Source organism: Colius striatus, chromosome 1, assembly GCF_028858725.1.
Source record: "Colius striatus isolate bColStr4 chromosome 1, bColStr4.1.hap1, whole genome shotgun sequence".
Lineage (NCBI taxonomy): Eukaryota > Metazoa > Chordata > Aves > Coliiformes > Coliidae > Colius > Colius striatus.
The window spans coordinates 135,809,437-135,821,819 of NC_084759.1; the positions used below are offsets into that span (position 1 = coordinate 135,809,437).

Below are 12,383 nucleotides of genomic sequence, written 5' to 3' on the forward strand. Positions count from 1 at the left end.
AGCCTTGGCTTTGGCGGGTACCCCGTGCCAAAAAGACGCCCTCTCGTCATAGGCAGTAGGCAGAGAAACCCCCTCCCAGCTTCCGCAAACTGAAACGTCCCTCGATACAACACCGCAAGCAACATCGTCTACCCGCAGCACGTCGCAAACGACCTCCCGCCCATGCCTCCCAGCACGCAGGCGCGGCAGCAGGCGGCGCCCCGCCCCAGAGGCGGACTACACTTCCCAGCATGCACGTTGGGGACCGGCAAGGGCGCGTGGCCGGGAGCTGGCTGAGCTATGGAGGCGGGCGCGGGGGGCTCTCGCGCCCACCTGGCCGCGCTGGTGTTGGCGCGCGGCGGCAGCAAGGGCATCCCGCTGAAGAACATCAAGCTGCTGGCGGGAGTGCCGCTCATCGGATGGGTGCTGCGCGCCGCCATCGACGCCGGCGTCTTCCACAGGTGCGCATGCGCCTCCTGGCCTGGCTACCTCCCCGCGGGAGGGTGGGCTGCGCTTTTCGGTGCGTGGGGAAGCGCGACCCCGGGACACGTGTGGGCCTCCGGTCGTGGGGGGGAGCGACCGCAGCAAGGCGCTGGAGCAGCCCTCACTTTCCAACCGGCTTCTTGACAGGCTCGGGGACTTGGGTGCCGGAGCCCTGGCTGAACTGCTGGCGGCAGGCCTTCATGATGGGGGGGCTGCTCTCTCCTCGGGCCTCTTTGGCTCCCTGAAACTGTTCCTTCGAGTTCCTGAATGAACTTTGAAGAGTCCCTGGAGACATGGAGGTGCAAGTTAGCGTGGCACCAGGATGTGGGTTAGGCAGGGCAGGGCAGAGCAAGCAGACTACACCCTGCCCAGAACTCCGCTGTCCCTTCCTGGTGAGGGTGAGCCGTGAAAGAATGATGGAATTGAAGTCTTACAACACAGTAACTTGAAATTAAAGTTGTTCAGAATCATGTCTAGGAGCTGCTAGTTGACAAGGTTTTCCTGGAAGTGTTGACACTTAATTTTTTGAGATGATAAACATACATTTCATGCAGAGCTTTTAAGAGTGTCATAGAATCATAGAACGTCAGGGATTGGAAGGGTCCTCTGAAGAGCATCCAATCTAACCACCTTCTAAAGAAGATTCACCTTGATCAGGTCACACAGGAGCTCATCCAGGCAGGTTTTGAAAACCTCAAGGAGACTCAACACCTTTCCTGGGCAGCCTGTGCCAACGCTTCATCACCTTTAAAATAGTTTTTTGTTATGATTATGTTGGACTTTTTGTGTTCCAGCTTATGTCCATTACCCCTTGTGCTGTCACTTGAAACAACAGAAAAAGTGCTGACCCATCCTCTTGACAAACACCTTTTAAATACTCATAACTGTTAATGAGATCCTCCTCCATCTTCTCTACGCTGGACAGCCCCAGTTCCTGTAGCCTTTCCTCATAAGGAAGATCTTGGCCTGCACTGGACTCTCTCCAGAAGTTCCTTGTCCCTCTTGAGCTGGGGAGCCCAGAACTGGACACAGGACTCCAGATGAGGCCTCACCAGGGCAGAGTAGAGAAGGAGAAGAACCTGCCTTGACCTGCTGGCCACACTCTTCTTATCCCAGAATGCCATTGGCCGCATTGGCCACGACGGCACGTTGCTGAGCTTGTGTTTGGTTTGCAGTCCACCAGAACTCCCAGGTCCCTGTCAGCAGAGCTGCTCTCCAGTAGGTCAACCCCCAGCCTATATTAAATAAAACTGCTAGACTGCAGGTAATCACTGTGAATTGTTGACCCACAAGATGACATTGGTTGGTAGTCATCTGATTCCACCCATTGCGCAAAGCTGGGCTGGTTAGTGTTGTTTATGATTTTGTGCAGCTGAGCTTTGGTATCTCCAAGGATAAAGACCCCACAGATATTTTGGCCACCAGTTTGTGTGACTCATAGTCCTCATGGTTGAAAAATTGTTCTGTGATTATCTAATTGGCACTTCTGTTCTTGCAGTATGTGTCTCTGTCCTTTTACAGCACTCATCCAGGAAAAATTTCTCTGTTTTCTCTCAGCCTGCCCACTAGGTACTTGAAGACAGCAATAAAGTCACTTCTTTACCTTCTATTTATAAGACTGAATCGAGACAGCACTTTCAGCACCTGCTGGTGTGCATGTACTTCCAGGCCTTAGTATGGGTGTGCTGGGCTTTCTCCGGTATTTCTTGCATCAGGGAGCTCACAAATGGACACACTACATCAGAGTTGGTCTCATAAATCATAGGCGGAGGGAAATAGTTGTGTGTGCCCATGTGACATAGAACAGCAGCTCATGCACTTTTACATGGATCTTTGGTAGCAATAATTAGAGCTGGATAGAACAAGTCTGTTGCTAGTATTGAGAGTATGGGCATTCCATTTTTATTTTTTTCCTGCCAAAACAAAACAGAATTTTCTACACACATCCCCAGAAGGCTGTGCTGCCATTCAGCAGGATCTTGACCAGCTTGAGAGTTGGGCAGAGAGGAACCTCATGAGGTTCAACAAGGACAAGTGCAGAGTCCTGCATCTGGGAAGGAACAACCCCATGCACCAGTACAGGCTGGGGGTTGAACTGCTGAAGAGCAGCTCTGCAGAGAGAGACCTGGGAGTCCTGATTGATAATAAGCTAAATATGAGCCAGCAATGTGCCCTCGTGGCCAAGAAGGCCAATGGCATCCTGGGATGCATCAAGAAGAGTGTGGCCAGCAAGTCAAGGGAGGTTCTTCTGCCTCTCTACTCTGCCCTGGTGAGGCCTCATCTGGAGTCCTGTGTCCAGTTCTGGGCTCCTCAGCTCAAAAAGGCGGAGAACATCTGGAGAGAGTCCAGTGCAAGGCCACCAAGATGGTCAGGGGAATGGAACATCTTTCATATGAGGAAAGGCTGCAGGAACTGGGGCTGCTTAGTCTGGAGAAGAGGAGATTGAGGGGAGATCTTATCAACATTTATAAATATTTAAAGGGTGGGTGTCAGGAGGTTGGGACATCCCTTTTTTCCATAGTGGCTAGTAACAGGACAAGGGGTAATGGGATGAAGCTGGAACACAAAAAGTTCCACTTAAATATAAGAAAATCTATATCACTGTGAGGGTGACGGAGCAGTCGAACAGGCTGCCCAGAGGGGTTGTGGAGTCTCCTTCCTTGGAGGTCTTCAAGACCTGCCTGGACATGTTCCTATGCGACCTGATCTAGGTGGACCTGCTTCTGCAGGGGGGTTGGACTGGACTGGTCCCTTCCAACCCCTACCATTCTATGATTCTATGACGAACTGAATTAAAACCAGTGCGTGGCTGGCATACCTAGGTGCAGGTTCCCAGTGCAAACCTACTGCATTATATTCAGAGCAGACACTTGATGTAGTCAAGTAGAAATGTAGCCCAGCAAGGCTCAGAGCTGGAAGTAAGCACAAGCTTTCTGTATCTCATAGCTGCTGTACTGTTATCTGTTACGGAAAAATATCTTTCACTATACCTGAAAAGTAGAGAAAGTATCCCTGACTTGCTTTTATTTCTACTAAGGAAGCAGTAAAAAATGTTTCTGATCTAGTAATTGCTTAATGCATGTGAATCCTCATTGCTTCTGGACCCATAGTGGATAAAATGGTTTGAGCGATCTCCTCATTTTCTATTTGGCATCTGAATTTGCCAAACAGGAAGCCAGTTAGCATTACATGACCTGACTTTGATGCATAACAGGTGCATCACATGGAGGTGAACTGGGTTTTCTAGGCACCTTTAAAACATTGTGCTTACAGGGTACCTTACACAGCAAAACTCTGTTAGTTCAGTGGGGAGTGTATATTTAAGCTAAGCAACCTGATGTTGTTATATCTCAAAGTCTCTTGTCACAGTGATGGCAGCAGTGGCCTCACAGTCCTCAGTCAGTGTTTATCATTACATAGTATTCAGACTTAGCCCTTCCTTTTGTAAATGTTTATTATCCCTGAATGATCATGATCTTGCTTTGCCAGTATTGAAGGTTTTCTGTGCCAAAACATACATGATTGTAACTTGATCAGCTCTTTCTCTGGGATTGTACAGAACCTAATTAACATAGTTTAAAGCACTTGCAGAATAAGCTAATCTTCTAACTGCCTGACAGTTTTACTTGTTGTCAGCCTTGTTTCTGAACTCTCAAATGATTTTGAATGCTTCATTCCATCCATTCATAATTCATCGATCTGTTAGCACACCTAACAAATTGTGGTGTACTGACACTGGATTTAGCTGATAACACTTCTGAATTTTACAGTGCTTAAGCTTCCTACATGTAAAGTAGATCCAGTACCCTACAGTGTTAAACTGAAATGCAGCCCAAGCTTGAGATTTTGTGTGTGTTTTATCAATAGTTGCTTGTTGGACCGACAGGGGCAGATTTACAAATGCAAATATATGAACTAGTTTCCTTCATTGCAAGGTATAGCACATACATAAGACAGGGTTTTGTTCGGGTTAGATTACAGCAGGTGTGTTAACAATGCTGGGATTTATTCTTTATATTCCTCCTGTCACTGTCTGCCAACAGCGTATGGGTGTCTACGGACCATGATGAAATTGAGAAGGTCGCAAAGCAGTTCGGCGCTCAAGTTCATCGCAGAAGCCCAGAAGTTTCTCAGGACTCCTCAACTTCTCTAGAAGCTATCACGGAGTTTCTTAATCATCACCATGGTAAATCAGTAGTGAAATATACCAAGATTTTATATTGTAGCCCTAGAGGGATGATGCACCTATTTGTTGTTTAGAAAAATAAATAAAGCCTTTAGTGAATAAAAGCTAGAAAGATCCTCTTTTTTGTGTTTGTCATCCACTCACACCACACTTTGCAGTTCTGTGTATTAAAATATTCACAGTTTCATAAATGTTTTTTTGTTTTTCTTTAGAGGTTGATATTGTAGGAAATATTCAAGCAACATCTCCCTGTTTACATCCCAGTGATCTTATAAAAGTGGCAGATCTGATACAGAAGGAGGGGTTTGATTCTGTCTTCTCTGTTGTAAGACGGCATCAATTTAGATGGAGCGAGGTAAAAAAAGGAGGTAATATTTAACTGTTTCTGGTTACAGTTGTACATATTTTCTTTTTCAAATGCTTTATTTTCATACTCATGGTATTTAAATTAGGAAGTGATACCAGAGGCAGAAGCTGAATTCTTGGAGAGCTGTGAAATAGCTTAGAAATTCCTTCAAAGTAATTTTCATATTACTGATCGTTACTCGGCCTTTCCATAATTGTTTTGTGGAAGTGGTAAAGTGAAATAAAAATGTCATTAACTTGTCTGGGCTCAAAATATAACTACTAAAAATTTTATATGTAAACTTCAGCTTGGTGTGCATTCATGTGTATGTAGAAATGATACTGAGGTCCTGTCTTAACTAGGGAAGCGTTTGTTCTTACTATTCAGTAGCTAACAATTGAGAAATAATGTGAAGTAAAATCTTGATATAGATGGGATGGCAACCTCTTAGCCTAGAGACTTAAGAGTTTGTTTCAGCCTGCTAATTTGGCTGCCAACTTATGTCAAATTACAAACTGCCTTTGAGTCATGAGGACTGAACTTAATTACCTCATGCAGAAAATGGGACTGTTTTTCCTAGAGAAAATATGCCTCTTGGCTACAGTTACCAAGATGACTAGAGACTAAACTGTGCTTAGAAATAAAGATTATAGCTTGTCATAGCTGTAAAAGCGCCTTTTGTCCTTGTACAAAGAAGTGTTACATACTTTATCTGTGTCAGTTTTATTTCTGTAATGAAAGCAAAAATAGATAATTCAGATATTGTCACATTTTTATTTTTAATTTTTTAAAAATAGTGTGTTACTCAGACATTACAGTTATTCTGTTGAGATATAAACTTCAGATGAAAACTTATTTTATGAGTTTACAAAGCATCATTATGCTGTAAAAGTGCATGAGAAATAAATGAATCTTAGTGTTAGAGAAAAGTTGGAATAAAAGTTCGGCCTGTGTTTTGAGTAACAGAAAACTTGAACATTCTCATTCCTTCCTCATAAGAGGAGAAAGAATGTTGACACTGTTTGTAAAGCATAAGAGGACTATGAAAATCTTGGATTGCAATTTAGGATTCTGTGAATTGCACTTCAGGCCACCAAGTGAGTGTCCATATCTTGAGGTACTAGAATGGACATCGATGAAATACTAAGCCTCATTTGGATATACCAAGTGGCTTTCTATAGAGATTATATGCCACCAAGTCTCTATAGGTAGATTATTAAAATCAAAATGTCTCAAGATATACTTCGAAGAGCAGATAATTCTTTGATGTAAAATGACATCAGAAGTCTCTTAATGTGGAGAGAGATAAAAGTATCATTCAGTTGCAAGTAGTACATTTGAGGAGAACAGGAAACACATTGTGCAGACTTCAGCAGCTTAATGGTAAAAGCAAATAGCCTTTCAGGAGTGCGATGTTACAGGTGAATTGTACTCTTTCATATTTTTTTTTCTTCAAAATGTCTTTGAAGTACTGATTATGTTAAAAGAATTTTATATTTTTTGCAATGTGTTTCTGTTGTTCTTTTTGCATTAAGTTTTAATATTTATGCACCTTGAAAGAGAAAAGTGTCTTTCTCTGACTGGAATGTTTACTTAATTGAGCACAAAGCTCCTGTGTATTTATAAAATACCAGGTGTTTGTATATACACAAGCCTCAGCATGTTTTGGGTGTTTTGAGAATGCCCTGTACCTCTTTCATTTTTACTAGATAATGAGACCTTGTGTATTTTAGCTGCTTTGTGCCTGTAAATTTGGGTGATGTAAGGGCAGAAGACTCTGGTACCTGTGCCTTTCTACTGCGTGTGCTACTGACATTGATAACAGCATGGGATCTATGGGATCATGTTTGTTCAAAGACACTTGTTTCTTTTTGGACGTTGATTAAACCACTTTAGGAAGTGTTCTGGGGAAGTGTCAAGATATTTTCCTAGGCAAAATTTCTTCATGTGCTCTTTTTCACCTTACAGATTTCAGGTCAGTCCTCTCAGCTCTTGGACTTCGTTCAGGGCATGTTTTAAGTGTAGGTAACTAAATGGGTTTTTTTTGCATTTACCCTCACTGCAAGTTAAACTCCTTTCTATTGTGTACTAAGAGTATAGTATTCCTTTCACATTGGCAAGGGCAATCTTGAAGAACGTCCCCCCCTACTCCTTTTTAGTAACCAGTTTTGGAGCTGACAGCCTCTCAGCTTTTTTGGTTTATATTTTTTTTATGTTGGAATGAACACTTTCCTTTTCCTCAGCTGGATATGGAGGACAGTCTTTCAGTTTGTTATTCACAGTTCCAGAAAAGAGAAGCAGTTCAGTGATTCATAATAGAACCAAGCAGTGAAAGAAATTGGTGATGGAATTGTGTCCTCAGTTTTTCAACAGAACTCTGTTTAGAGAAGGTTAAGTGTCTCTGAACACAGATTCTAGAAAACTTATTTTGTCATTTTTCTCTGTTTATAGAAAATAAAATGACAGAGCCTCAAAACCTGAATCCAGCAAAACGATACCGGAGGCAAGATTGGCCTGGGGAGCTGTATGAAAATGGATCCTTTTATTTTGCAAAGAGACATTTGATTGAGAAAGGCTACTTACAGGTTAGTGCTTCTGTTTTTCATACTCTTTAGAGTTATAGTCATACTCTTTTGTTATAGGGAGTTCTGAATCCAATAAAGTATTTCTATTTCTGATGCAGTCAGTTCTGATGAAGTAACAACATTTTGACCTCAGGACAGTTTGCTTATTATTTGTAACTTCACAAGGCTAGCTTTAACTAGGGCAATTCCAGTAACAGCATCCTCTGCAGCAAACCAATTTATACAAATTATATTGAGCAGTATATAAAGATAAGCCTAAAACAATACAGTATTGAGTTTCACATCAGTTCACCAGCATGTAATTGCATATTCATTTTAGTGTTACTAAGAGTGTGAAACTGACCTTCATAGGCTTCTCATATAACCTCTGAACTTGTATTCTTGGCCAGCTTAGCCTTATGCCTATTTTATACTGTAACTTAAACAGTCTTTTTCCTCATATTTATGTCTCAGTGTAGTGATGCAGAACAAATGTATTTACTTGAGCTTCCATTTTGTTTGTCTATAACTATAGTCTCACAGTTTTCTCATGCAAGACAAGTTCTCTGTCTTACAAGTCATTTCCACTATGTGTCAGCAGAACTTAAAAAAAGCCCAACATAAGTATTTCCATTTTTCTAATGGGAATACTAGGTTCTAACTTCTCCCTTTTCCAGATACCTCACTACCACAGAGATACTAGCTTTATATCTTTCTAGTTTGCATGCACCTGTGCAGTGCCATCTAGTGCTGTGCGGACTTGCAACCATTGATCTGGGTGGTTAAAATTGTGGTTGATACAATTGTGTTGAATTCTACATTTTTTGAAGGTTGGGCTACAAACTCACTGAGGATCAGGGCTTTTAGATTTTGAGATTTTTAATTATATTGGGATATGGTGGATATTTTTCCAATTGAAATTAAGTTTTTGTGTAGATAGCAAACAAAAAATAAGCATGCTCTTTCTAAGTACATGCTAAAGGTGTTACTGTTTTGCTGTATTCAAAGACCTAGTGAAATCAGTGTAGTGTAATGACTGCAACATATCTTTCTTGTATGCTTCCTCATGTTTAAAACACTTATTAACTATGCCAATAGAAGGTTGTGTCACTGGCAAAAACAGTATTATTGATGGTTCACTTAGATACATAAAGCTATGGTGACTGTTGTGTAACTAGATACTTGGCTTTCATTACATAGTACTGAACTGTACAGTCCTGCATTTGTATTAACCCAAGCAGAAAATGTTAATGTGTTCTATTTTATTTAGGGTGGTAAAATGGCCTACTATGAAATGCGTGCAGAGCACAGTGTGGATATTGATATAGACATTGATTGGCCTATTGCAGAGCAGAGGGTATTGAGGTAAGAGCACATTTTATTCCTTTATTTCTTTGATATGGTTCATTGTTTCAAAGTATGATCACATGAATTGGTCCTACATGTAATGTCAGTAATTAAGTGGACAGCTCTATTTGAATCCATCGTATTTTCCTATCTCTGTTGAAATCATCTGAATTACCTTCGCTATATGTTTTGAGTTTGTTTTGGCTTTTTCAGTTCAGCTTGGGGAAAAGTAGAAGCCCCACAATACCATATGAGTGTGTAGCATCATCTCTGGCTTTTTCATCTGAGTTGTCCTAGGCTTCCTTGGTCTGGACCACATTTACTTATGCACACAACAGAGCATTTAGAACTGATTACATCTTGCCAACTGCCTTTTCTTTGCAGCTACTCTGCACTTTTCTAAGGAAGTAATGGATGGGAATGGAATATATTTTCTGTACTTTTTTTATCCTTTACTCTCTTTTGGTTTCGCCCTGAATAGATGATACAGAATATAACCTTTATGCTAAGGAAATAAATCTTATCCTAATTTTTAAATGGACAGTATAAATGAACTGTCTTTTGGATCATTCTGGTTTTTTCTTTGAAAGGGGATTATATAGTTGGAGAGTGATGATGATGATGAGAAAAGGCATTAGAAAAGAGGAATTTCAAAGCTGATTCTTCTATCTGGAGATTGCAATTACATTTGAAATATTTGGTTTGTAGTTTGCAAACACTTCCATCCTAAAAAGATATCTTCTTTGTTTAGCTTTGGATATTTTGGCAAAGAGCCGCTAAAAGAGGTGAAGCTGTTGGTTTGCAGTATTGATGGATGCCTGACAAATGGCCGCATTTATGTGACAGAAGATCAGAAGGAAATGGTCTCCTATGATTATAGAGATCTGGTTGGTATCAATCTATTAAAGAAAAGAGGAATCCAGGTGAGTGCTGTTCTGAAGTGTGAGGCGTTATGTCTTATGTAACCTTAACGTTAGAAGATTCTAAAAGATTCTGCCTTGTGTAAGTTGAGGTTTCTTCACAGTACTTGTGCTGAAGAAACATCACACATTGATTTAGGGTTAGGACAAATGTTGTCGGATTCCTTAGAGGAAAATAAAAGAGTTTTGAGAAAGTTCTCAATCTCATTTGTTGTAGCAAAGGCATCTTGTCTTTTTTTTTCCTGTAAAAATATGGGAAGAAGTTTTTATGGTATTTTGCTAGCACCGATCATAATGTTCTGTGTAGTCTAGATGTTCATTATTTAGAAGTCAGATTTACTAGGCAGGATATGTTGTTACCTCTTGGCTGTAGAAGAGGTACCCAGGCAAATCAGCTGATTCATCCTAGGTCACCCATCATTGTTTCAAAGAAGAGAAGTCAAACCCTAAACACTTCTGTCTGCATAGTTGTTTTAACCATAACTTATGTGCTTTGAAGTTGTAAGAATTCAGTGTAAATGAAAAATTGAAACAACACAGATTGTAATGTGACTACTTTCATTCTTCTCATTATTTTTAATTCTTATCATTAGTGCTACTAGATTTTGCTGATCTGAGTCTTTGCTTGCATTTATGTAAAATTAGTCTCTTGACTATTTTCTGTTTGTGCTGCTGCCTTTGATAAAGCTAGAAGAATTTTTTGTGGGTAAGAACTAAGTAGAGATTTAGGCTGTCTTTAAAGAGCTTTAACTCCATTCTGTTGCAGACAGTGACAGGCATGGATAAGACAAAGTTAGCTGTACTCCAGGTAGACTTCTCCAGGTACATTTTTTGGGTCTCTATTGTAGGATTTTTTTTTTTGTGTGTGTATGGATAACAGGTTAGATGAGACATTGATGACATACTTTGCTGTTGCTGCCTTGGGGCAGTGAAATGGAGTAGCTGATTTTTCAAAATTTCCTCTGCTTCATTTTCTGTGAGGCAAAAGGAGGCAGAAGGTTGTAGTCATTGTTTTGTAACCTATGGCAGCCCATTACCATCCTTACTGTGACTTGAAATCTTCTGTTATAAACCTGCTCGTCTTTGTGCCTGTACTTAGTATATTTCTAGTATATGTTGCTGATACACTTTTGCTTTGTGCACCACTCCTGTTCATTTTGTACTTAAAATCAGTGTTAAGAATTTGTTAGTATTTAAAAGCAATTAGGGAAGATAAGCTTGTCCACAGCTTGGACCGAAAAGTTGGAAGGGTTGTGTCTGAGATTCTTAAAAATCCTGCTACAATAATCTTCGGGGTTTAATTTATCTTGTACATAATTTCAAATTTGGAATCAGAGATTAATGTGCTGTGCTACTTCGGCCTGTTTAGTGTTCTGTTGATGCTCCAAAGTTCTACTGTAAATAAAATTATGTTATGAGAAGTCACAGAAAATACTTTATAATCTTCTACTTCTTAAAATATTACAGAACTCTTCTTCTTATTCTCTAGTGTATCTTAATTAGATGAACTGTGTACTGTGATATCCAAGATTTTATTTGGTGTCTGTTGCATTTAAAAGACGAATGTAAATTTCTCTTTTTGAACATCAGGAATGGTATTTCCCTTTCCCAAAGCAACTTCAAGACAGTAATATTGGTTTGGGATGCTAATCACTTCTGCTCTGAGTTTTGATTGAAGAACCCAGTTATTCAATGCTTCTGATACCTGAGAGATCTTCTATGAGCAAAACTTTTACCTTTTTTTTTTGTAGTAAATCAACTTTTATGTCTTATATATTTGTATGTGGAATTTACTCTAATTTGACTTTATTTAATAGGTTCGACTCATCTCTGAAAGAGATTGTTCAAAAACACTGTCAGCCATGCAGCTGGGATGTATAGCAAAAGTTAGTGCAACAAATAAATTACAAGTCCTGGAGGACTGGCAAAAAGACATGGGTTTGAACTGGAAAGAAGTTGCTTACTTAGGTTAGTTGCTTTTTGTTTGGTACTAAAATTTCCTATAGAAACACAAATACAAATGTCAGAGCCTTTCTCAATTTCAAACCTCTTTACTAATATCCTGAATTTAGTAGGGCTGACATGCAAATTGCAGCACACGATCCCCAGAAGCAGGTATGTATTTTAAGTCTTGTCATGGTACAACCTAAATATTAAAGGCATTGATGACTCTGTATCTAATTTGGTAAGGGATGTCTTGGCTGGTTTTATAATGAAATTTAGGAAAGCTTTTGATACTACACAAGCATACAGTTACAGCTCACAATTTTGAACTGATGATAGTTATTTTCAGATGGATATTGTATAGATTATATTCTGAAAAGCAAGAAATGGGCAGAATTAAAACCGAAAGCCATAAGGTTCTGTACAAAACTGTAATTCAGTGACAGCTTAATTTGTAATCCTGCAAATGCTTTTTCAGTTGTTCAAATAATTTTACTACTCTTAAAAGTACTCTTAAAAACTCTTGCTTGAAGACTGTGTAAAGTGTGATCAGCATTTCCGTGTATCGCTAAGATTTTCCGAGAACAGACTCACGCAATGCAAAGTGCTGTTGA

At 40.1% G+C, this 12,383-nt stretch overlaps 1 protein-coding gene across 2 annotated transcripts in view; it reads left to right on the top strand.

Annotated features, from left to right (window-relative positions):
• Positions 1-237: 237 nt before the first annotated feature.
• CMAS (cytidine monophosphate N-acetylneuraminic acid synthetase) overlaps positions 238-12,383 on the top strand; it is a 28,737-nt gene continuing 16,591 nt past the window's right edge. For both annotated transcript variants that reach the window (XR_009819841.1, XM_010208311.2), the window contains exons 1-7: positions 238-440; positions 4,506-4,648; positions 4,861-5,016; positions 7,446-7,579; positions 8,829-8,923; positions 9,657-9,828; positions 11,643-11,793. Coding sequence is in view for 1 of the 2 variants with exons in the window: in XM_010208311.2 (XP_010206613.2) it covers positions 280-440; positions 4,506-4,648; positions 4,861-5,016; positions 7,446-7,579; positions 8,829-8,923; positions 9,657-9,828; positions 11,643-11,793 (1,012 nt within the window). In the remaining variant the exon portion in view is untranslated. The remainder of the gene's footprint in view (positions 441-4,505; positions 4,649-4,860; positions 5,017-7,445; positions 7,580-8,828; positions 8,924-9,656; positions 9,829-11,642; positions 11,794-12,383) is intronic.